At 43.6% G+C, this 23,180-nt stretch overlaps 2 protein-coding genes across 2 annotated transcripts; both read right to left on the reverse strand.

Moving 5' to 3' along the window:
- Nucleotides 1–1,188: 1,188 nt before the first annotated feature.
- Nucleotides 1,189–9,450, reverse strand: psmb7 (proteasome 20S subunit beta 7). The gene is made up of 8 exons (XM_015974066.3): nt 9,326–9,450; nt 8,706–8,799; nt 6,052–6,149; nt 5,468–5,608; nt 3,365–3,480; nt 2,063–2,121; nt 1,800–1,951; nt 1,189–1,411 (listed from the first exon to the last, which is right to left on the reverse strand). The coding sequence occupies exons 1-8, from the start codon at nt 9,385–9,387 to the stop codon at nt 1,300–1,302; spliced, it is 834 nt and encodes a 277-aa protein (XP_015829552.3). The 5' UTR covers nt 9,388–9,450; the 3' UTR covers nt 1,189–1,299.
- A 2,581-nt stretch (nt 9,451–12,031) lies between these two features.
- Nucleotides 12,032–20,771, reverse strand: nr5a1b (nuclear receptor subfamily 5, group A, member 1b). The gene is made up of 7 exons (XM_015974021.3): nt 20,470–20,771; nt 20,290–20,392; nt 20,051–20,192; nt 18,530–19,134; nt 13,462–13,581; nt 12,761–12,908; nt 12,032–12,540 (listed from the first exon to the last, which is right to left on the reverse strand). Exons 1-7 carry the CDS (start codon nt 20,754–20,756, stop codon nt 12,287–12,289), a joined length of 1,659 nt encoding a protein of 552 aa, XP_015829507.3. The 5' UTR covers nt 20,757–20,771; the 3' UTR covers nt 12,032–12,286.
- Nucleotides 20,772–23,180: the final 2,409 nt, after the last annotated feature.

The raw sequence follows: 23,180 nt of genomic DNA on the forward strand, positions 1-23,180 counted from the left end.
GACAAGCCTGATGCACACATAGATTTAGGAACTGTTGAGTTTCTAAAGGAGTGGTTGCGACAAATCAAATAGTGGTAGAGAACGTCTCGCTTTTGAAGCTAACTTTTGCACGCTGAAGTGTAAACGACAAACAAGGATAGTCGTTTGCATTGTTTTCTTAGAAGAAACAAGATGAGTTTTATTTGATTTCATCTTAATCTGCAAATTGTAATCGTGTTTCTAAAAGGACAGCGCATTGAAGATTAGTGGTTTCTAACCCTTTTTGCTTGAGGACCCCTCCTGCCCGTGTCCAAGACAAGCCAGGATTTCCAACCACAATAAAAGTGATGAAAAACTCTTATGCAGTGTACAGCACGTTGATTATATAATTGGAATTTTACAAATGGAATCTTTATAAACCACAGGTCTAGATAGTGATACTCAGATGAACTGTTTACAGCTGGCAGAGAAAATATTATCTGGGTGGACCTTGAGCCATCCGACGTTTTCTAAAACAAGATGAAGCATGCGTTCTTTCAGGATATTTATTATTTTATGACCAGTTTTGTATCTTTGGCTGAAGGCGACCAGCACAGCAAAAGTTAGTTTGTGCTAGAAACAAGTGGATTTGTCTGGTTGGCTTTCCCTTTCTGAGACGGGCTTCAACTGTTACACACCTGAGAGCCAAAGGACTACTTCTGTTTTAATTCTTATTTGGATTCAAAAGTAAAACTATTTGGAAAAGATGGAGAAAGGCAGATTCAAAGTTGTACCACAGATACATTGAGGTTAGAAACATAATTCAGTAATAATCCAAACATGTCACAATTTTTGTACATTGGCTTTTATGCATATTTGTTATGAATCTGAGAGGACAAGTTCCGTCACCGGTTTATGCTCGTCATTTTTCTAAACCTCACTGGGCTGTGACAGATTTCAAACCCAAGGTCACCATCTAACACTGTGATGACTGTCTGATGCAGTTAAACCCCCAGACCAAACATCTGTCTATATATATCTCTTATAGAAAGCACAGAGTTGTATTTTCTGTTCATATGAGAAGCTAAAACAAAAATGTTTATAAATCCTTACTTTTTAAAATCTCCCTTTTCCTTACTAAAAATCCGGCATGTGTACGTACGCGCTCAGGAGGGACCAAAAACTATTTCATAGACTTGGCAACAGAGTGACTCATTTCACACAGGAAGCTGTTTTCATCCAGATGTTTTATTTCAAACAACAAAAACAGAAGCAAACTATATGAATTTAGAATCAACTTTTATTGTAAAATGTGTCAAGAGTCGTGAGGGGAGGCGAGTTTTAGGAGGTGTCCATGGTTTGGATGGACTCCTCCACCAGCTCCAGGTCCAGTGGGTTCACAGCCTTGGTCAACACAGTTGTTGTTCCTCTTCGGTATTTGTAATCACCCGTTCTACAGCCAGGACAAAAGAAACCGTGTTTCAGTTGTTGAGTCTATTGTGATCATTTTAGACAACAGATTAAATGTGTGTAGGCACAACACGCAGCTTGTTTCATCCTATTGACACAGCAGAGCACGCTGGGTAAGTGCAGATGTGTTTGTGTTAAATTCAGACGAGTTAGTCTACAACCTACAAAACACTCCATCTACTCACAGCTGCAAGGCTCCATCATTTAGTCTTCAAGCAAAATAAGCAAGAGAACGAGTCACTGATGCACATTAAACATTAGAGTAGCACCCCCATACCAATGACCCAGAAGCTGTTGCAACATTTCAACGGCTGATATTCAACCAGACAGGAAGGGTTTGGATAACCGGACTGAGGACAAACAGCTCTCACCTGACACCCTTCTTGTTGGCCTCATCGTGGGGCCGGATGTAGTCCACACTGCCTTTAGTGATGACACACAGGTCAATGTTGCTGCCGGAGCCCAGGTCGTTGAAGATGCCTGCTGCGATGGCATCATGCACCAGCTGCTTGGCTTCTCCTTCCTTCAAAAAAACAACACAGAGGCTCGAGTGAAAGCTAGCACCACATCAGATCAACTCAGGTGTTCACAGCACACAGTTCTAACTCTGACTCATCACATGTGTGTGACTCACCTCCATGTTGGGCTTGTAGCGATCTTCAAACACAGCCATGGCAGCCAAGGAGCCAGAGCCTTCAGAAACAAACCACCAGATTAAATGTTCACCTTCAGGTTTGGTGCAGTAAAAACATCAACTTACAGCTGTTAAAGCAAGAGGCCGATGGCACCTATAGTTGTTGAGCGTTACTGTGGGAATCTAAACACTTAAAATCACCTTAGTCCCTTACAAACATAGAATTTTATGATAATCGCAGGAAACGGCAGCAATGATGTAATGCACGCTAACAAAGGTTCTGTTTATCATCAACGCCAAGTTTAAACCCTTAAATCTTACAAAACAGGAATTTTATTCAGGAGTTTCACAGACTTCCCCATCAGTAGTAAAACTTTTACTGATTAAATCTGTTTAGGGCTAAATTTTACCACCAACATTGAATTAGGAGGTTTAGAATCTGCTACCAACAAGTTATAATCGGACTAGATAGACAAGAAGACTGAACACATACCCAACTTACTTATACATGAAATCTACAGATGAATGTGAATAACGAAAACGAAAGTAAACAAGGGCAGTCAGTTTTGCCTTTGTAAACAGAATCAGCTGAGAAGTGGCGCTTCTGGCCTTTAGACCAGAAGCTCAGATCACCAGCCATCTTTTGGAGCAACTCGTGAAAAAGCTTAAGGATCGCGGCTTTAATCGGCATAAAAAACAAGTTATGTTCAAGCTGAAATGAAGTCTGTGAGTGGAGACGGTCCCTACACCCACTGTATACTGCCGTCACGTAATCGTTGGTGAAAAACACCTGATCGCTCCATGTTATTGCCACAGGCTGACCACTTATAAACAGCCAAAGGCTCCCTGGTGCTGCCTCAGCTTTGCAGCACAGTAACACCGTAGTTTAATTAAACAGGCTGGAGTTGCAGGCAAGTTTTAATAATCCTTCGATTGCTGGCTGGTTAGGAGGAACAACCACTGGGTTCTTCTCTTCATCTGACCCGGGATGGAAACGTGTAAGGTGCTGCCGCATGCTGGTAGTGAATCTGTTGTATTTTATTGTAGTTGTACACATCTTTCCTTCAATCCCCCTGAGGAGTAAATCCCAAACTCAGTGGCTGAAGCTTAGAAACTAGCTTCGGCAGTCCATCCCCTAAAGTGTCCAGGTGGTACATGCAACTTTTATGATCCTGCCAAGCTTTGCAGCAGTTTTTTTTAAGGATTTATTTCTAGTCGTTTATAAACGTTTACAAATCAATGTTGAACTGGTACGTGTAACATTAAATGGTGAATGGGCGCAACCCTAGAGGAGAGACTGACCCATTGTTACGTAGGGCAGCTTATCTGTGGAGCCATGAGGGTAGATGCTGTACAGGTGAGGTCCGTTACAGTCCACTCCACCCAGGACCAGAGCAGCACCAATGTAACCCTGATACCTAAATAAACCAACACACACAAATATAGACACACACATACGTTGTGTACTTTTACAGGTCATAATGATAAACCCTTTAAAAGTGAAACTTGAGAAATTAGAATATGGTGGAAAAAGCTAATTTATGTCAGTAATGCATCGTAGAAGTTGAAACTAATACATGAGATACTCATTCCAGGCAAAGCCAGATATTTCAAGCCTTTAGATCAGGGGTCTTCCATTCTGGACCTGGAGGGCCGGTATCCAGCACGTTTTATGGCGCTTACACTTTAGCGTTGGCACGGCCCCATAAGGTATCGAACGGCACCGGAATTTGGTTTCACACGCAGGTCAGATTTGCGTTATCTGTGCCGAGGCAACTCTTTTTCTCAGACCTTCTCCCCAGAGGTCAGACTGGGACTGAGGCGACACTACGGACTAACTGGGAGTTGGTGGTGGGTTGTTCCCACATGCACGATTCATTCTCATGCTGGATGCTGTTGAGTAAACTTCTGTCTGTAGCATGGAGCTGCCGTTAAGTGTGGGAATGGGAGAAAAGAATAGCTGTGAGTGTGTGTGTGCGCCTATTCTCTGCATCGGAGCTCTTGCCCTAGCGACAGCTGCTCAGGGGAGAAATTAGTGTGTGTGGCACAAGATTTTGAGGACACACACAGCAAATTAATAAAATAATGTGGTGTGAGAGAGAGAGAGAGAGAGAGAGAGAGAGAGAGAGAGAGAGAGAGAGAGAGAGAGAGAGAGAGAGAGAGAGAGAGAGAGAGAGAGAGAGAGAGAGAGAGAGAGAGAGAGAGAGAGAGAGAGAGAGAGAGAGAGAGAGAGAGAGAGAGAGAGAGAGAGAGAGAGAGAGAGAGAGAGAGAGAGAGAGAGAGAGAGGAGAGAGAGAGAGAGAGAGAGTGAGTAATTTGAAAAAACCTGACCGGAGCGGAGGCAGTGACTGACGCATGCACGAGCCGTTTTCAGCTCTATCTTGTCAAACGCACCACGTACGTTATGAAAAAGTAACTTTGAATATTAAACCGAAAAAGAGGCGAGCCGAAGAAAACCTAGGGAGCACTGAAGAAACGTGAGCAACAGTGAGGCAAGCACAGAGAGATCCGTTACTGTCTGTGTGTGTGCGTGGGCCGAACTGAGCTTCCGACTGCAGAGTTTTGTGTGTAGGGAGGGGCGGGCGCTTTATGTGACTGGCCAATCACAGAGCGTGAAAGCAGTCAGTTACCCAATGAGGATTTTTCTTCAGCACGATTACAGATATTTACGAGTTTTACTCGTTTCATGCTTGTATTCATCAAAAATGCTTTATCCGTACCGTATCGTTTCAGACGAGTATCCGACTCATCCCTAGCTGTAACCACCCTGCCCTGCCCCGTCAGCCATGGCGGGCCTCCACGGCAATGCCTATGTAAGGGAAACACTGGTTTACCCTATGGAGCGGACTTTCCCGCGCGTATTAAGCGCTGCCCACAGGCTCGGGGATTTACGCATTCCTAAGAAGTCCCTCGGATTTATATGTGAACACTACACTGCCCGCGCCAGCCCAAACTCACGCCATCCAGCTCGACCATGCCGACGCTAATGTGTAAGCATTTCTCTGCTCCAACACACTTAATTCAGTGGTTGAATCGCCTGTGCAGCAGCTCCTCAGGCTCTGTAGAGGCCTGTTAATCACCTGCTAATTGAAATTAGGTGTGTTGAAATAGAATTACAACTAAAACGTGCTGGATACTGGCCCTCCAGGCCTGGAACTGAATACCTCTGCTTTAGATGGTCTCTCAGTCATAGCTGAATTAATGGAATACAGGGACTTTTGCACCATATTCTCATTTTTGAGTTTCACCTGTGTAGGTTTAACAGAAACATCTGAGTCTCTTGTGGATATTTAATGAGTTTTTCTAAAATATGATTTAGCAGATGTTATGTTCCAAAAAAAGAGTTAAACAGAGTTAAACCCAGAGTTGAGCAGTAGACTGTAAACCTACAACTGGAAGACGTACCTGAACAGCATCTGCTTAAGCATGCGATTGGCTGTGGCCACACGTGGCAGCCTTCCTGTAGACAGAGCGTGCAGTTCCAGGTTGGAGGAGATTATCTGAGTGGTCATCTCTGTGTCTGCAGCAGTTCCTGCCCCACAGCAGCTGCACAACAACAGAGTACAGCAGTCAGGGAGGCTCAAAAGCTAATCTTTTAGCACCACAAACTGAAACAAATTGAAGTAAGCTAATTTTTTCACAGTAGATTGATGCATCTGATCTGACCACACAGATCAATAAGATGTCTTATTAAATGTATGAGTAGAATATAAGGATTAGAGGTCAACCGATATTGGTTTTTCTAATGTAGGAGACATGCTCTGCCCATTTTGACTGGCCGATTTTCTTGATATTCAGACATTTTCCACCTTATTTTCATGCCAAAATGTCACTATTAACATCAGTTTATGCACAAAATGTTTGAAGTTGAATCTGTTTGGTACAACAGAAATGCTGGTTCTGATAACTGATGTTTTTATTGGTGGATCTCTAATAAAATCATATCAGAACAAAGCAGTGCAAGCCTTAAAGCCATAGTCGTCACTTACTAAATGTTGGGGGAGATGTAGTGGATCTTGGAGCAATTCTTGTCTGCCACAATCATGCCCTCAGTGGCTCTGGTGTCAGCTCCAAGAACAACGCCATCCTACGAACCAAAACTGCTGTTTGAGTTTTATAAACATTGCAGCACCTGCTGGAATCAGGCTACATTCAAACAGCAGACAAAAGTGGCCCAAGGACGAGAGGAAAACAACAGAGAACAGTGTCAGGGCACATATGCAACGTTCCAGGGTGTACTGGGAATATTCAGACTTTACATGAAAGCCAGATAGAGCCAACGCTTTCCAATTGAGTTATCCAGACACTGTAAAAAACAAAACATAAAAAGTTTCTAGCTTCAGACAGTCATAGAGCCATTGTGATAAACTGGCCAATCAGCATGAAGCTTATTTAATATTTATGTCCTAGCTGGGTGGGCGGGGCAAATCACTCATTCTGCTGTAAAGTCGGGCGTCCACTGTGCAACTTTTTCGCTTTTTTAAGCCGATTTTACCCTCGTGGGAGATTCTACAAGATCAGGGCCAGTTTTGTGCTGAGCGTCATGTAGTACACGGGGTTACAAGAGGTGATTAACACCACGTGACCAGCTACCGATCAGCAATCGTAAGCTCGCATGGAATTCTGACGTGTTTGAAATTTTGCTCATCCCTCGTGGGTAGGGTTGGGCATTGAGCATCAATTGGAAACGGGATCAACTGTTAGTTTTTCCCGAAATCGTTCAAAGTTTTTTATTTTGATTCCTAGAATACCGACCGGAAGAGGAATCCGCGGCCGATCTCCGTGAAAAATAAACGTGATCTGCAAATTGTGATCAACGCTTTTCAGAGCTGATCACACCAGCTGTCTGTGTGCAGCACCGAGTCCCCCCTCCCCCCACCCAGATATAAACAAACGCGTCTGTCGAACTATTACTCCGTAACGTAAACTTTAACTCCTGCAGCGTAGAGGAAACTTGTTCAAATACTTCAACACGGTGGATGTAATAGAAGCTTTAAAGAACAAACTCTGGATGGTTTGAGGTGAGTTTGTCTCACTGCAGAAATAAAAACACACACGGAGCGTCAGCAGTCAGACACAGTCTCTCACCAACACTCGTGTGTGTGTGAGCGTCAGAAAGCTGAACAATAACCTGTAGAATAATAAATGTCATCATGCTGGAGCAACTTTCTCTGATGTAGACCACAACAGCTTCCGTCGCAAAATAAATAAGTAAATAAATCACACACAAAGTTCTGAACATTTTAATTCCTTTTTGAACTATTTCTGTTGAGTTTTAATGTTTAAAATCTGTTAGATTGTTACTGACAGCAGCTGTATTTCAGTTTCACTTTCTGTTCTGACTGAATGCTGCTGCAGCATGGAGGTGTAGTTCTCAGTCATCCTGGACATGATCATCCTGAGAGTTTTAGCTGAAAACTGTTGGATGTTTCTGGATATGTTGGAGACATTTAGCCTCTCATCCCAGAGGCTTCTTCCAGACTTTGGTTGTGGTCAGAAACAAACACACTGGTTGTGCTGCAAGTCTTTTTCTTTTTTTCTCCAAAACATATTTTTGTCTGAATGAAGGTGATGTTGATGTTCATAGAATTAATATTCATGTTGAAGTTAAGATAATTTCTTCAAGTAGGACCTGTGGTTAGCTAGCTCATGTAAAACATGTCATGTCTTGAAAGAATCGGAATCGGAAATCAATAGGAACTGGAATCGAAACGAGGAATCAGAATCGTTCAAAATCAAACGACGCCCAACCCTACTCGTGAGGGTACTGCACTGTTGATGCAGCGCTGCGACACAAAAAGTACCAGAACCGCTCACGGCACACACACAAACATGCGTCATCGGAGCTTGCTAGCTATTTCCCTATTAACACACACACACTTCGTTTATTTTTCTTCCTACACATTTTCCCCCGCACACAATGACAAGAATTGTCAAAAAGCGTGTTTATGTCAAATTAAACTGGTCAGAAAATATTGATTTACTTTCTTTCATCTTTCTCACCCAACCCCATAAATCCCTGTGTGTCCTCCTACAGCACTCCCGAAGGACAACAGACATCAACAACACAAAAAAGTCCGGCGTGTTGTGTAAAAACTGCTATTTTTTAGCATATTTGTAGGTCCAATGTGTTGCTAACAGATTTACAGCGCGAGCAGTCAGGTCGCATCCGCGAACTGGGTCGCACAGTGTGAGCACATGACTCGTGACATTTGCTCTGCGAGGAAGTCGTACAGTTTGAGCTGAAGCTGAGTGATACGGGTGAAAAAGTTGCAGCGTGTCCACCCAAATTAAGGCTTTACCAACCACAGAGTTTAATTTGGCCATTTTTTAGAGCTCCTGTCACATTATGAGCCTCCAAAAGTTTCATAAGCTTTATATAGGCTCGAAGAACAGTTTCCGATTGTAAAAAATAAGTAGCTCTAGAACCCCTTTAATACTTTAAAGAAGAATATTTAAAGCTATAGCTTACATTTAATTTTTATTTTGGGACTTTTTATGAAGTTTCAAGGTAAAATATTTTATTGTGATTAATGAGCAAAAACGTTGAACCAGGTTTTAACTGTGAGGCAGAGGAACACATCTAGATGTTCTCAGTGTTCAGGGGTCTGTCCTACCAGAGGTTACAGCTTCGACCACTCACCTTGAAGACAACACCGCAGATTGTTGTTCCTGTTTTCCGAGCAGCAGGCAGGTTGAACCCCACCTTGTTAGCTTCTCCTTGCAAAATCGCGTTTCTAAAATCAAGTATATCATTACAGCATCATGAGTATTAGGGAGTAATTGTAGACGTTTACATGGTAAAGCTAACACTTTTTTATAGTAACATTGTTGTGCATTATTATTTCACTACTCTTAAATCTACGGTATTTGTTATTTGTAAATGAAAACATCCTGACAGACAAAAGAACATTTAGTAGTTTTATTCGTATTGGCAGCTCGACGCGGTTATTTGCTCAAACCAGAGGAAATTATCTTTCCCTCCTGCGGTTTCCAGATAACACTAAAAATACTTAAACCTTGATCGCTACAATGAACTCAACGTTTTACAACAGAGACAAATGAAGTTATAAAAGCGTAAAGTCAGTCACCGCCGTAGAGTCTAAAGCCCTGAGTCATTGTAAGGAAGGCGCACGAGCTAGCATCATCTCCAAACCGCTTTACAACACAGCTACACACAACAGCGAGACTCACAGCTAAACCCACGGTGAAGGTTACGGCTGGCGTTATTCTGATGTGGTTTAATTAACTATAAACCATTACCTCTTACAGTTGTCGAAACTGAATCCCCCGAGAGGTGGTCGGCTCACTGCAACCGTCGCCATCTTGATTAGTAGAGGTTTGTGTTTCCGGGAAGTTAAACAGGAAATGAAACTAGGCCGATGAACAAAAAACAAAACAAAAAAAAGTCAGACAAAAATCTTTCTCTCTCTAATATATATGTATATATATATATATATATATATATATATATATATATATATATATATATATATATATATATATATATATATGGCTTGCATCAAAATATGATCAAAAAATTTTATCAATAAAAACATACAAATGCAATTACTAACAACAGACCTTCAGTTGTACCCACGGTGATGATGAGCCACACTGTAGCAACATGAGCCCTGGGGCACACTGACAGAAGAAAAGCTTCAATTGATGCTATTAGTCCCTCTGACCACCACCGGGCAAGAAGGGTAAAGTGGACACAAGGACACAACTGGCACAGATGAAGCCTGATAAAGCCTGGGTTTGAACCGGCATCCCATCAGTTACAGGGGGAACTTCTAACACCTGAACCACTACCGCCCCAAGCTACGTATATTCTATTTGTTTTAGGTTATTTCAAGAAAAATTAAATAATGTTACAGTACAAAAAGGCAATGGTATTTTTCTGCCATCATACTGTGTCCTTGAGCAATACAGGCACTGACTTGATGCCAGCTGGATGTCAAGGTCTGGTAATGGGCTCAGTGAGGTGGATGAGATCAGATCAGATAGGGCTCCACCAGAGAACAGGAGGAGTGCATTACGCTGATTAGGCCTCTCACTAAGGCAGAAAGGGCAAAACAGGTGGCTGAAGGTGTAAACTGTGGGATCGAAGTGACCAATAACAAAGGTTTAGTGTGCACAAGTTACAACCTGCAGGAAGTCTGTCTGTTTACCCAGTGCACTTGGACTCCGTGTTCCACCAGATTATCTTGGATCAAAATAAAAGCCTCTTCTCTCCATGTCTGTAATAAGGATTTGGAAAGAGTACAGTTTAGTTTTCCAAAATCTCTGCTCCGTTTGAACTTAGCTAATAAACAAGGACATGGATCTCCCAGGTGGAGCTGGAGCGTGTTGCTTGGAAGAGAGGGTCAGACAGTTTCTCCCTTGATCTAAAGTCATAAGAAACTCAGTGGGCCCAACCTCGACATCCTGCCCTGCTAGAAAGTTGTATATATATATATATATATATATATATATATATATATATATATATATATATATATATATATATATATATATATATATATATATATATATATATATATATATAGGACAGAAAGCTGTAGCTGCTGGCTTCTTCAGACATGGTTAAATGTGTTAAAACTCAACAAAGGAGGAGAAATCAGGCACGCTGAACACAGAACTTTATTACCTGAAAGTGAATTAGCTTCCTAAAACCAAATATTATATCAGGCAGAAACTACAAAGAGAAACCAACTCACACAACACATTATTACACAGGTAATCAACCATTTTCTGCATTCAATAATACAGGATCTAAATTTAGCACAAAAACATGACAGGAACTAAAAGTAAAACTAAACAGGAAACTAACCAGGAAGAAGAGAAGGAAACATGGTAATGAGCATCTAAGTATTACAGCAAACCAGTTATTAAACCATCTGAGTTTTGACTCCTGTGAACTCTGTTTGCTGAATATTTCAGAGATCTGCAGTTAAGTTCTTTTGTAACACGGGATGTGTGATGAAAGAATGTTCAGGTCAGGCTTCTGCAAAGATCAGTGAGATGGTTCTGGTCTTTCACAGGTTCTAAATTACTAAGAAAACCTCTGATACTTTGAATTCTTAAAATCTTTAATTGAATTATTTAAAAAACAAAGTACTTGTAAAATATCTGCATCTCTGTCTATTATAAAAGCTGCATTGATGCAAAGCAGGGGTCTGCAAACGAGGCACTGGAGCCACATGGGGCTCTACAGACCTTCCACAATGGCTCTCTATGAATTTAGCTAAAAAGTTATCTAAAAAATAAACCCAAACAAACAAACTTAAATTCATAGATATAGATAGGCTACAGTACGATAAAAACACCAGTCTACGCAGCTTTTCATTTTCTTTCATGGAATAACTGCATCAAATTTCCACAGCAGAATGACATTAAACATATTAGTGATCTACCTTTTTACAAACAGATGTCAACATCCCATAGATAATATCCATACTCTTTTTACTAAAGTATATTTATTCACTTTAAAACCTAATAATAGAGGAGATATTCTGTGTCAGTGGCCATAATTGTCTTCCATAAATTCTAAATTATCATTATTTAAAAGGTCTTGTAACATTTGCTGCTATAAATTAGTTTTATTTTGGTGGACAGGTGGAAAAATGGGTCTTTGGTTTGTAAATATTGCAGACCCCTGGTCTGATCTAGACTTCGAAGGAAAAAAGAACATTCCCATTCCTCCCTCCAGTCAATCTACAGGTGTGATTGAATGCTGATAGACTTGGACACGCTTAATTTCATGTGCAAAATCCTTAAATTGATTGGCTGAAACAAAGTTTTGATGAGCAGGTTTCACTTTTGTCTGTTATTCTTGGATAACTGTTGGTTTGACAAATATCCTTGGATTATTTTGGTCAGGGTGCTTTAAAGACATCACATCAAATAAATACATTTTGGGATTTAATTAACATGCTGGGCAATAAACAGAGCAAAGGGAAGGGGTTGTTTAAAAATCTCAGATTTTATTACTATACCAGACACCAGTACAATGTAGACAGATTCCTTATCTATCACACAGACAGAAAGATAAACACTCATACCTAAGGTCCTGTTTCAGAAACACTTGTTTAGAATGAATTTACCACATTTTATCTTACACACGGTATTACGTTTCAACTTCAAAGTACAGAAAACCACCAGAGACAATCTATTCAGCCTTGATAGGAGCTGAATGTTTCAAAACCAAGTCCAGAGGACTTATGTCCAGCTGTGCTTTGCGTGGAGCATCTCATTGAGCAGGTTGTTGCGGGGCAGCGCCCCACTCAGATGTCTGCTGTACAGGTAGTCCTCCATCTGAGCGCTGAGGGAGCGTAACTCAGACAGACACAGCAGCAGATGAGTGAAACGACCAGAGCTCTCAGACGAAGTGGTCAGCGTGTACTCCAGCAGAGCTCCTTCTGTTTGTTCCTGCATCTTCTCTACAAATCGGTGGTCTTCTAGCTCCTTCACATCTGGCCAGTGAGAGAGAGAAAACAGTGAAGGACACAACACATGTTTGACACAGTTTGAGACGTGAGGCCTCAGTTTGTAAAATTGTCATCCTAAACCTGGATTCTATCAGTAAAATGCTGCAGTGTTAGGCTGGTACACTGGAGCACCAACAGGACAAACATGGCAGCAGTCTCTGCTGCCAGGAAGGACACCAGCTCAGTGAGGGTAGATACCACTAACCTGGATTAAATAGGATCAGGAACTTGATGCAGGCAAACTCTGGACGGTCCACCCTTAGGATGCGGAGCTTCTCCACAAACTGGTGTCCTCTTTGGGTCAAGCTGTCCACAGCAGGGTCGTTATGAGGAGCTATGTCTGACAGCTCCGACTGAACCACAGAAAATCCCATCAAGGCACTCACCAGTTCATCTGTACTAAACCCTCAACCTTTGTTGCCACCTTCATTAGCAAGCAGCTGCTAAGGATTGAGTTCCTGTGCAAAAGTTTAAAACCACATTTAACTGGTTTTCTTTCCCAGTAGCTATAGACTTCCTCACAGTCTTTAAAAGTGGTCTTGATAAGCAGTTCTGCAGTTTTTAAAAGTTTTTCCAACTTTTCTTTGAACTTGGGCTGATTTTCACGTTTTCCGGTCTTTGAACTTGAGAGCATGTTTTTATGCTACTTTTGAAGTTATTTAACAAATAATCCTCTGAATATGGTGTACTTAGCTGGCCCTAAGAAGCAAAATGTAAATTTAAAGAAATTAATTTATTACATTTTTTGAACAGTGACAAACTGGACAGATTTACACAGTGAAAACAGAAACAGAACATTTCTACTGATACAAATAACACACTACACGGATAACAGCTGGGTGTAGATACATGTTTAGACATTTGATCTCAGATGAATAAAAAGTTAGAGGAAAAGCTATGACCCACCTGGTGCCAGCTGACCAGGTACAGACTACCTTCTCTGCCATAAAGGACTTGTTTAGAGATGATGTCCAGGACTAACAGGTCACTCCAGCAGCAATGCAGCAGTTTCATCTGGTCATTGACCTTGTGAGATAAAAGAAGGATAACTGAAACACAGATTCTATCCATCCTAATATATACAGGGGGCACAGAAAAGAAAAAAATACTTTTTGCTTTACTGCCTTAAATGAAAACACTTAAACATCTTTTACCCACTTCACATATCAAATGTAACTTATAACATCGAACTGAAAAATATTACTATTTCAGTAATATGAGATGACCCCCCCCAAAAAAATGTTGAACTATTTGGCCTCAACACCAAACGGTACACTTATCTAACGCAGTTCACAATCCACAGGATACCATCCCTACAGTAAAACATGGAGGTGGCAGCGTCATGTTGTGGGGGTGTTTCTCTGCCTCAGGGACTGAGGCTCTTGTTAGAGGACCACACAGTGACTGAAGGAGAAAATAGTGAACACCCTCATGAGTCCCAGTCTGAGTTCACGCCAAAATCCTTGGGCTCCAGTAAAGGAAGTGGAAGGCAGTTAAGATCGTCGTCGTCGTCGTCGTCGTCTTCCTCCGCTTATCCGGGTCCGGGTCGCGGGGGCAGCATCCCAACTAGGGAGCTCCAGGCCGTCCTCTCCCCGGCCTTGTCCACCAGCTCCTCCGGCAGGACCCCAAGGCGTTCCCGGACCAGATTGGAGATGTAACCTCTCCAACGTGACCTGGGTCGACCCGGGGGCCTTCTGCCGGCAGGACATGCCCGAAACACCTCCCCGGGGAGGCGTCCAGGAGGCATCCTGACCAGATGCCCAAACCACCTCAACTGGCTCCTTTCGATCCGGAGGAGCAGCGGTTCTACTCCGAGTCCCTCCCGAATGTCCGAGCTCCTCACCCTATCTCTAAGGCTGAGCCCGGCCACCCTACGGAGGAAACTCATTTCGGCCGCTTGTATCCGCGATCTCGTTCTTTCGGTCATTACCCAAAGCTCATGACCATAGGTGAGGATTGGGACGTAGATCGACCGGTAAATCGAGAGCCTGGCTTTCTGGCTCAGCTCCCTCTTCCCCACGACAGATCGGCTCAGCGTCCGCATCACTGCAGACGCCGAACCAATCCGCCTGTCGATCTCCCGATCCCTCCTACCCTCACTCGTGAACAAGACCCCGAGATACTTAAACTCCTCCACTTGAGGTAGGACCTCTCCCCCGACCCGAAGGTGGCAAGCCACCCTTTTCCGGTCGAGAACCATGGTCTCAGATTTGGAGGTGCTGATCCTCATCCCAGCCGCTTCACATTCGGCCGCGAACCTACCCAGCAAGAGCTGAAGGTCAGAGCTTGATGAAGCTAGGAGGACCACATCATCCGCAAAAAGCAGAGACGAGATTCTCCTGCCACCAAACTCGACACACTCCACACCACGGCTGCGTCTAGAAATTCTGTCCATAAAAGTGATGAACAGAACCGGTGACAAAGGGCAGCCCTGGCGGAGTCCAACCCTCACTGGGAACAGGTCCGACTTACTACCGGCTATGCGGACCAAACTCACGCTCCTCTGGTAAAGGGACTGAATGGCCCTTAACAGAAAGCCACCCACCCCATACTCCTGGAGCGTCCCCCACAGGGTGCCCCTGGGGACACGGTCATAAGCCTTCTCCAAATCCACAAAGCACATGTGGATTGGTTGGGCAAACTCCCATGCCCCCTCCATCACCCTTGCAAGGGTATAGAGCTGGTCCACAGTTCCACGGCCAGGACGAAAACCACATTGCTCCTCCTCAATCTGAGATTCAACTATCGATCGGACCCTCCTCTCCAGTACCTTGGAGTAGACCTTTCCAGGGAGGCTGAGGAGTGTGATCCCCCTATAGTTGGAACACACCCTCAGGTCACCCTTCTTAAAGATGGGGACCACCACCCCGGTCTGCCACTCCCTAGGAACTGCCCCCGATGACCACGCAATGTTGTAGAGACGTGTCAACCATGACAGCCCTACAACATCCATAGCCTTGAGATACCCAGGACGAACCTCATCCGCCCCCGGGGCTCCGCCGCTGTGTAGTTGTTTGACTACCTCAGCAACTTCTGCCCCCGAGATCGGACAGTCCATCCCCAGGCCTCCCAGCTCTGGTTCCTCCTCGGAATGCGCATTGGTGGGATTGAGGAGCTCCTCAAAGTATTCCTTCCACCGTCCGACTATAGCCTCAGTTGACGTCAGCAGCTCCCCATCCCCACTGTAAACAGTGTGAGCGAGTTGCTGCCTTCCTCTCCTGAGGCGCCGGACAGTTTGCCAGAACCTCTTTGGAGCCGATCGATAGTCTTTCTCCATGGCCTCACCAAACTCCTCCCACGCCCGAGATTTTGCCTCGGCAACTGCCACTGCTGCACCCCGCTTGGCTATCCGGTACCTGTCTGCTGCCTCCGGAGACCCACAGACCAGCCACGCCCTGTAGGCCTCCTTCTTCAGCCTGACGGCTCCCCGAACCTCTGGTGTCCACCAGCGGGTACGGGGGTTGCCACCACGACTGGCACCGGCCACCTTACGACCACAGCTAGCAACAGCCGCCTCGACAATCGCAGAGTGGAACAAGGCCCACTCGGACTCAATGTCCCCCACTGCTCTCGGGACGTGGTCAAAGCTCTGCCGGAGGTGGGAGTTGAAGACCGTCTTGACAGGTTCTTCTGCCAGGCGTTCCCAGCAGACCCTCACTATGCGTTTGGGTCTGCCAGGTCTACGTGGCATGTTCCCTTGCCATCTGATCCAACTCACCACCAGGTGGTGATCAGTTGACAGCTCCGCCCCTCTCTTCACTCGGGTGTCCAAAACATACGGCCGCAGGTCAGATGATACGACTACAAAATCTATCATCGACCTGTGACCTAGATTGCCCTGGTACCAAGTGTACCGGTGGGCATCCTTATGTTCGAACATGGTGTTCGTTATGGCCAAACTGCGGCTTGCACAGAAGTCCAGTAACAAAACACCGCTCGAGTTCAGATTAGGTGGGCCGTTCCTCCCAATCACACCCCTCCAGGTCAAGCTGTCATTGCCCACCTGAGCATTGAAGTCCCCCAGCAGGACAATGGAGTCCCCTGATGGAGCACTATCTAGCACTCGTCCCAGGGACTCCAAAAGGGTGGGTACTCTGAACTGATATTTGGCCCATAAGCACAAACAACAGTCAGGACCCGTTCCCCGACCCGAAGGCGCAAGGAAGCTACCCTCTTGTCCCCCGGGGTAAACCCCAACACACAGGCAGAGAGTCTCGGGGCTAACAAAAAGCCAACCCCAGCCCTCCGCCTCTCACCCGGAGAAACTCCAGCAAAGTAGAGTGTCCAACCCCTCTCCAGGTCTCGGGTTCCAGAGCCAATGCAATGTGTCGAGGTGAGTCCGACTATATCTAGCCGGTACCGCTCAACCTCTGCCACAAGCTCCGGCTCCTTCCCCGCCAGCGAGGTGACGTTCCATGTCCCAAAAACTAGTTTTCTTGTCCGGGGATTGGACCGCCAAGGCTCCCGCCTCGGTCTGCCACCCGATTCGCATTGCACCGGACCCTTCATGTTCCTCCTGCGGGTGGTGGGTCCACAGTTGGACGAGCCCATGTATCCGGTTCGGGCTGGGCCCGGCTGGGCCCCATGGGCGAAAGCCCGGCCACCAGGCGCTCGCTCACGGGCCCCAACCCCTTGCCTGGCTCCAGGGTGGGACCCCGGTAACCCTCCGGGCCGGGTACTCCGACTCTTCGTTTTAACCGCCATGAAAGATCCTTCGAACCGTTCTTTGTCTCACCCTTCACCTAAGACCAATTTGTCATGGGAGACCCTACCAGGGGCACTAAGTGCCCCAGACAACATAGCTCCTAGGATCATTAGGGCACTCAAACTCCTCCACCACGATAAGGTGACGGTTCAAGGAGGAACTACATAAATAAAATTTGATTGATAAATTGAAATCCAATTGAAAATCTGAGGGGAGATCTGAAGATTGCAGTCCACTAATACCTATTATTACTATTGATCCGACCTGAACAGTTCTGTATAGAAGAGTAGGCAAATATGGCTCAGTCTTGATGTGTAACGGTGATGTATCCCAAAAGACTCAAGGCTGTTGTGTGTGTGTGTGTGTGTGTGTATGCGTGGTCCTTCGTTAATCTCAGCATTTTTTGTTTTAGAAAAATTTCTTGAACTGTAGTTGTGATACTTTTCCGTTGGATGCTGTAAATAAAGCTGGTGTTTTGATTTAAGCCCGTAAAGCAAAGCCACTGAAATATTTCAAGAGGGGAGGGTTCTTTTCCACTACAAGACAAGTGTCTTCATCTTGTCTGAGCAGCTCTGACCAGAACCACTGCCTCTTTCTTATTGTTTTATTGAGTCAATGACAGTTTTACTGAGGATTGGTGGCCTGTCAGCTGCAGTTACAAATCTTCTCAATCACCAGCAGCTCTATGGCAGATCCAGGAGTTTTACTGATAAAGTCATTACACGGAACAATCAAAGAGATAATCAGAGCAAACCGGGGAGCCAGAACTCACTGTGGTAGGATTGATCAGCGAGAACAAGGGGAACTGGGGTTAGGTCATTGTTGTTTAGTACACACACCAGAAACTTCATGTCAAATCCATCCATCCATCCATCCATCCATCCATCCATCCAGTAAAAAATCTTGCTGAGTTGATGAATCAGAGTTCTCCTGCTGTCTCGAGGCCCAAGGCAACAGCCTACCTTTGCCTGATTGTAAGACTGCATGTACCTTAGTACACTGTAGCTGGGAAGCACATTAGTGTAATCCCCAACAGTCGGAACACTCTCTGGTCCACATTTTATTAAAACTGAGACCCCACCCTGCCAATTATTTATAATTTTAGTTCAGAAAATGAACTCTAAACTACTGACCTGGGAGCACATAATGAATGATTCATGAACAAGTCGATCTTAGGATTCCTGCAGTTTATTATTTTAATCTTTGTTTATCCAGGTTAGCCTCCCTGAGACCTGTCGTCTCCTTCTCAGTCGGAGTAAACAGTCTTACCTGAAGCTGCTTGAAGAAGATGGATGTGCGTGCCCACTCTACAATGGAGCACAGCAGCTGATCGACCAAGACAAACACTGGATTGAAGATGTTTGGATCTCTTTGGCAGTTACTTTCCTCTTGTTGTAGGCGAGTTATGATTTTATTCTGCAGCTGCAGCTCATCTGGATCACAGCGTAGAAACTCCATCACAAGCGGGGGCACCCTTGGACCTCGACTGATAACGAGTCTGGAGTATGAGTCATAAGGATCAATGAAGATTCCTGCAGCAAAGCCTGATGAATCTGCACAACTTTTGCTGATCTCTGACTTGTGGAGGTTAGATGGGGAGGAGCAGTGGTGTGGGGCAACACCAGGGGGCAGGAGGAAGGACACTGATGAAGGTTGATCTGTGTCTAGGGGAGTACCGTGAAGGATGGTGACTGAGTGGATGTTCCCAGTTAGTGCAACGGCTTTCTGCTGAGATGCGTTCAGACAAGATGTGTTTCCTAGTCTGAATCCACCGGCTTGTATTAAAGCCTTTTTCTGCTGCTTGAGAGCACGATCACGCTTGTACATGGGGCCAAACTTGTTCCTCCCCCCTCTCATGCGATTGGCACGAACAGCTGTTGAGAAATGTGGATTTGTTAGAAGCAGCTTTCATGTTGAATCACCATGTGGACATGGCGTCAGTCCTTCAGCGGAGAGCAGCTTGTTTTTCCAGCTTTAGGATTTTTATTCCAAATAAAGATAAACATTTTTAAACTTTTCTTCTGGAAAACATCTCAGTGACAGTTAACAAACTGGATCTGAGTCTAACTATAAAGTTCTGCTGAGAACAAGTGAAAGCGACGTCACTGGCTGAGTGAAAAGTTTTGATCCGATAGATTCAGAAGAGTCTGTGGATGGTGAAGTCCACGCCTCAAAACATTCAAGCTGCCAGAAAACAGAAAAGCTAAAGTAAAAAGGACGAATCAGATGTAAAAAAAAAAAAAAGACTCAGTATTCTTTTATTTGAATTGCTGAAACAAAAGAAAAAAATACCACAACTGTATTTACCTTTTTGAGGTACAATAACAAAATGTATAGAATACAGAATAGTTTGATGTCATCGTAGTGATTTAGACAAAAACTCAGGTAAAAGCAGTCCTATCGATAGATTCATCTTGTTTATGTAAAACTGAGCAGCAGGGATTAGGATCAAACGTTAGAAAAGTCAACTTCTGTGAAAACAAAGATCTCCAGGGATTTTGTTCATGATTCTTCCATAAATAAAAATATTCAGCAACATCTTTTGCATTTTTACAGCAGACTGAAACTGTCTAATGCCAGATTTTTATTGTTCTGTTTTAATTGTTGTTTATTTTGTCTTCTTTTTACTTTTAGTTCATATTTTCTTTTGTGTCACAAGAATCAGATTTTCATTGGCATCAGCAACTAATTAGAATATTTAAATGTTCGTGGTAAAACCAAACACCAATAATGTAGATTAAGCTGCTCTGATGTGTAAAAGCATCAGCGGCTGTCTACGGAGTTCCTCACCTTCCAGACGCATGCCAGCATGGAGACACTTCTGAAATCTGCAGAAGGCACACCGCTTCCTCTGAGCTTTATCGATGCTGCACTGCTGGTTTTCCACACAGCTGTAGGTCTTGTTGTTTTGAACCGTTCTTTTGAAAAATCCCTGCACGTGTTGATGAAAAACGACAAGGTAATGTTGTGGTTGGAGTTTAGAGACTGTTTTTGGATGCCACTCATCTCTGGCAGAGCCTTGCATTTACCTTGCAGCTTTCACAGGTGAGAACACCGTAGTGGTATCCGGATACGTTGTCTCCACACACCGGACACATCTCCTCCACGTCCACATCATATCCGCACTCCATTCTGCAAACAAGAACAGGAATATGAAACAACATAAAATGATTCTGGAGATAAAAATGACCTCCTAAACCTGCACTCACCTGACTGTTCCACCTGTGGAACCAGCAGCAGCTGAGTGAGAGCAGGTCCACCTGCGGGTTTCTCTTCTAGCTCTACGTCTCTCGCTAACCATCATTTCATCATCCTGTGGAGGAGGGACGGTCTCTGTGGTCCTGATATACTCTCTCTCATAGAGACGTATAATGTGACTGAATTTACAGCACATCATTTCTTTCCTCTTGATGTTTATGTAGCAATTATTACATATTATTATGACCAATAAAATGTGATTTTCCATGTAAACAAGTTTCTGGGTATTTACCAACATCCCTCAGAAAGCCACGCCTTCCTTCAGATACAATATTCTTAATACTGTGAATAAGAATGGCTTAAAACACTTATGTGAGGTGAACCTTACCCTTAATGTGTATCTTATGAAGATGTGTATGATTAATTTGTTAAATCAAACACATAGTAAGAACAATACTCATTTCAAATTCATTGATTTAAGCACAAATTATTCAAACATCTCATTTAAACATCTTGTTCATTAGTCACATATGATTATTTTAAGCTTATGAGTTGTCAAAGTCATGGAAACTTCACTTGATCAGGGTGAAGAATGTTGACGTCTGGCTTTCATGCAGAGAGTGTAGGACCTTGGGAGAGAATGTTTGTTTGATTGTGTTGTCTTCATGGTATGTAAACACGTGCTGAGCAGAACCTTCTGGTTCTGGAAGGCCAAATAGAAAGTGGATTTATGCTGTAGATGAACGGTTATTATGCTGACCAATATATAGGTGAAAATTGACCCTTTTGGACATTACATTTACATGTTTTCATTTCTGTATAAATCAGATAGGTAAATTCTATATACGCTGTGAAATTTCCAGTGAATTCATGAGGGCTGCATACCATTTTCAGGATGTCCTATTTATAAAAAGGTTTTGCTGAACAGCTGCAAAAGTGAAACATAATAAAATAAACTAAAAGCATGAATCTGTTTAAAATAAGATATAAAAACCAAATTTTATACATAAATTTAAAGATAAGGACATGGTTTAGCCCGTGGAGGTGATTTAAGTAAACAGATCTTCCATTTTGTTCTGATTTGTTGTTAGAAAAGTGATTGCTTAGCTTATTTCATCTTTTAGTTAGTTGAAAGAAATTATGGTGTGTTGTTTGTTTTGTTGGTTTTGGTTTGTTATATTTAATCTTATTTTCATATTTTTCTAGTAGGGGATGATATCTTCTGTTCAGTTGAAGAAATGATGTTTTGCTGGTTGTGTTTATGTTTGGTTTATATAAGATATTTATATTAGTTCTGTTGTTTAGTAGAATTTAATTTCAATGTTATGTTTATTTTTATATTTTGTATCGTTTTTGTTTTTATAAAGTGAAAAAATTTTTTTTCTATTTTTTGTAGATGAGCTACATCTAAGTGGTAGAGCTAAACAAGTTTATACTTCTGCCTGCTCCTTTTTCCAAATAACAACGGTTGTAGGCTGCACAGTGGCGCAGTGGTTAGGGCTGTTATATTGCAGCAAGATGGTCTTAGGTTCACATCCCGTACTGAAATCTTTCTGCATGGAGTTTGCATGTTCTCCACGTGCACGTGTGGGTTCTTTTCGAGTACTCCGGCTTCCTCCCACAGTCCAAAAACATGACCATTAGGTTAATTGGGCTCTCTGAATTGTCCTTAGGTGTGTGTGTGTGTGTGCGTGGTTGTTTGTCCTGTGCGTCTCTGTGTGTCTCTGTGTTGCCCAGCGATGGACTGGCAACCTGTCCACGGTATATCCTGCCTGTTTGCCCAATGACAGCTGGAGATAGCCCCCCCACAACCCTGCATGGACAAGCGGGTATAGATAATGGATGAAAGAATAAAGATTGTATATCGTAACTATCATTTAATTATATTGTAAGTGAATATGTTTGAAAATGAATTACTAATACTACTGGGACAGCCGTAGCTCAGGAGGTAGAGCGGGTTGTCCAGTAATCGCAAGGTTGCAGGTTTGATCCCGGCTCCAACCAGAGAATGCTACTGTTGTGTCCTTGGGCAAGACACTTAACCCACCTTGCCTTCTGGCGGTGGTCGGAGGGACCGGTGACGTCAGTGTTCAACAGGCCTTGCCTCTGTCAGTGTGCACCAGGGCAGTGTAGCGGTCACACTTTTTTTTCCGAGTGTGGAATCCAGCAGTCTGAGATAAGAGGACAGCTTTGCTTGGAGACCTAGTTTGACGATCTTGTCTTCATGGAATGTCAACTAGCCCTGCAGAATCTTCTGGGTCATGGGTAGATGAACGGTCACCATGTAGGTCAATATATAGGTCAAAATTGACCCTTTCTGGATGTTACAGCAGCTGTAGCTACATCGTAGCTCATCACCACATGTGAATGTGTGTGTGAATGTGTGAATGAATAATTGTGTTGTGAAGCGACTTGGGGGGTTGTAGAATCCTAAGAAGGTGCTATAGAAACACAGACCATTTACAATCACTACTACTACTACTACTACAGCCCTTTGGTAATACACTTGTGCTTTCTCTGTTCCAACAGAGTTTAGCGTCTATCCAAACAGCAGCAAAGCCACGTAAACTACAGCTTTGCTTTTTTCTCTCGCAAAGAAACACAAACAGGTTTTCTTCTTCTCTTCCTGATGGACACCCTGTCTCTAACGAATTTAATTCATGTAACAGAGATTGTCCAGGTGAATGTCCCGCTTGTCCGCAGGTCAGCAGTGTTGCCTTCT

The sequence above is a fragment of the Nothobranchius furzeri genome, chromosome 6, assembly GCF_043380555.1.
Source record: "Nothobranchius furzeri strain GRZ-AD chromosome 6, NfurGRZ-RIMD1, whole genome shotgun sequence".
NCBI lineage: Eukaryota > Metazoa > Chordata > Actinopteri > Cyprinodontiformes > Nothobranchiidae > Nothobranchius > Nothobranchius furzeri.

What these genes read in the sequence shown, in the direction of transcription:
- psmb7 (XM_015974066.3), bottom strand. Translation starts at nt 9,387, where the DNA reads ATGGCGACGGTTGCAGTGAGCCGACCACCTCTCGGGGGATTCAGTTTC. An exon ending in TACATCTCCCCCAACATTTA is followed by an intron (nt 5,609 to 6,051) that starts GTAAGTGACGAC and finishes GTTGTTGTGCAG; the next exon opens with CTGCTGTGGGGCAGGAACTG. An exon ending in GCCAACAAGAAGGGTGTCAG is followed by an intron (nt 1,412 to 1,799) that starts GTGAGAGCTGTT and finishes TCCTGGCTGTAG; the next exon opens with AACGGGTGATTACAAATACC.
- nr5a1b (XM_015974021.3), bottom strand. Translation starts at nt 20,756, where the DNA reads ATGTTGGTAAATACCCAGAAACTTGTTTACATGGAAAATCACATTTTA. An exon ending in TGCTGGCATGCGTCTGGAAG is followed by an intron (nt 19,135 to 20,050) that starts GTGAGGAACTCC and finishes ATTTCTCAACAG; the next exon opens with CTGTTCGTGCCAATCGCATG. An exon ending in CCTGATCCTATTTAATCCAG is followed by an intron (nt 12,541 to 12,760) that starts GTTAGTGGTATC and finishes CTCACTGGCCAG; the next exon opens with ATGTGAAGGAGCTAGAAGAC.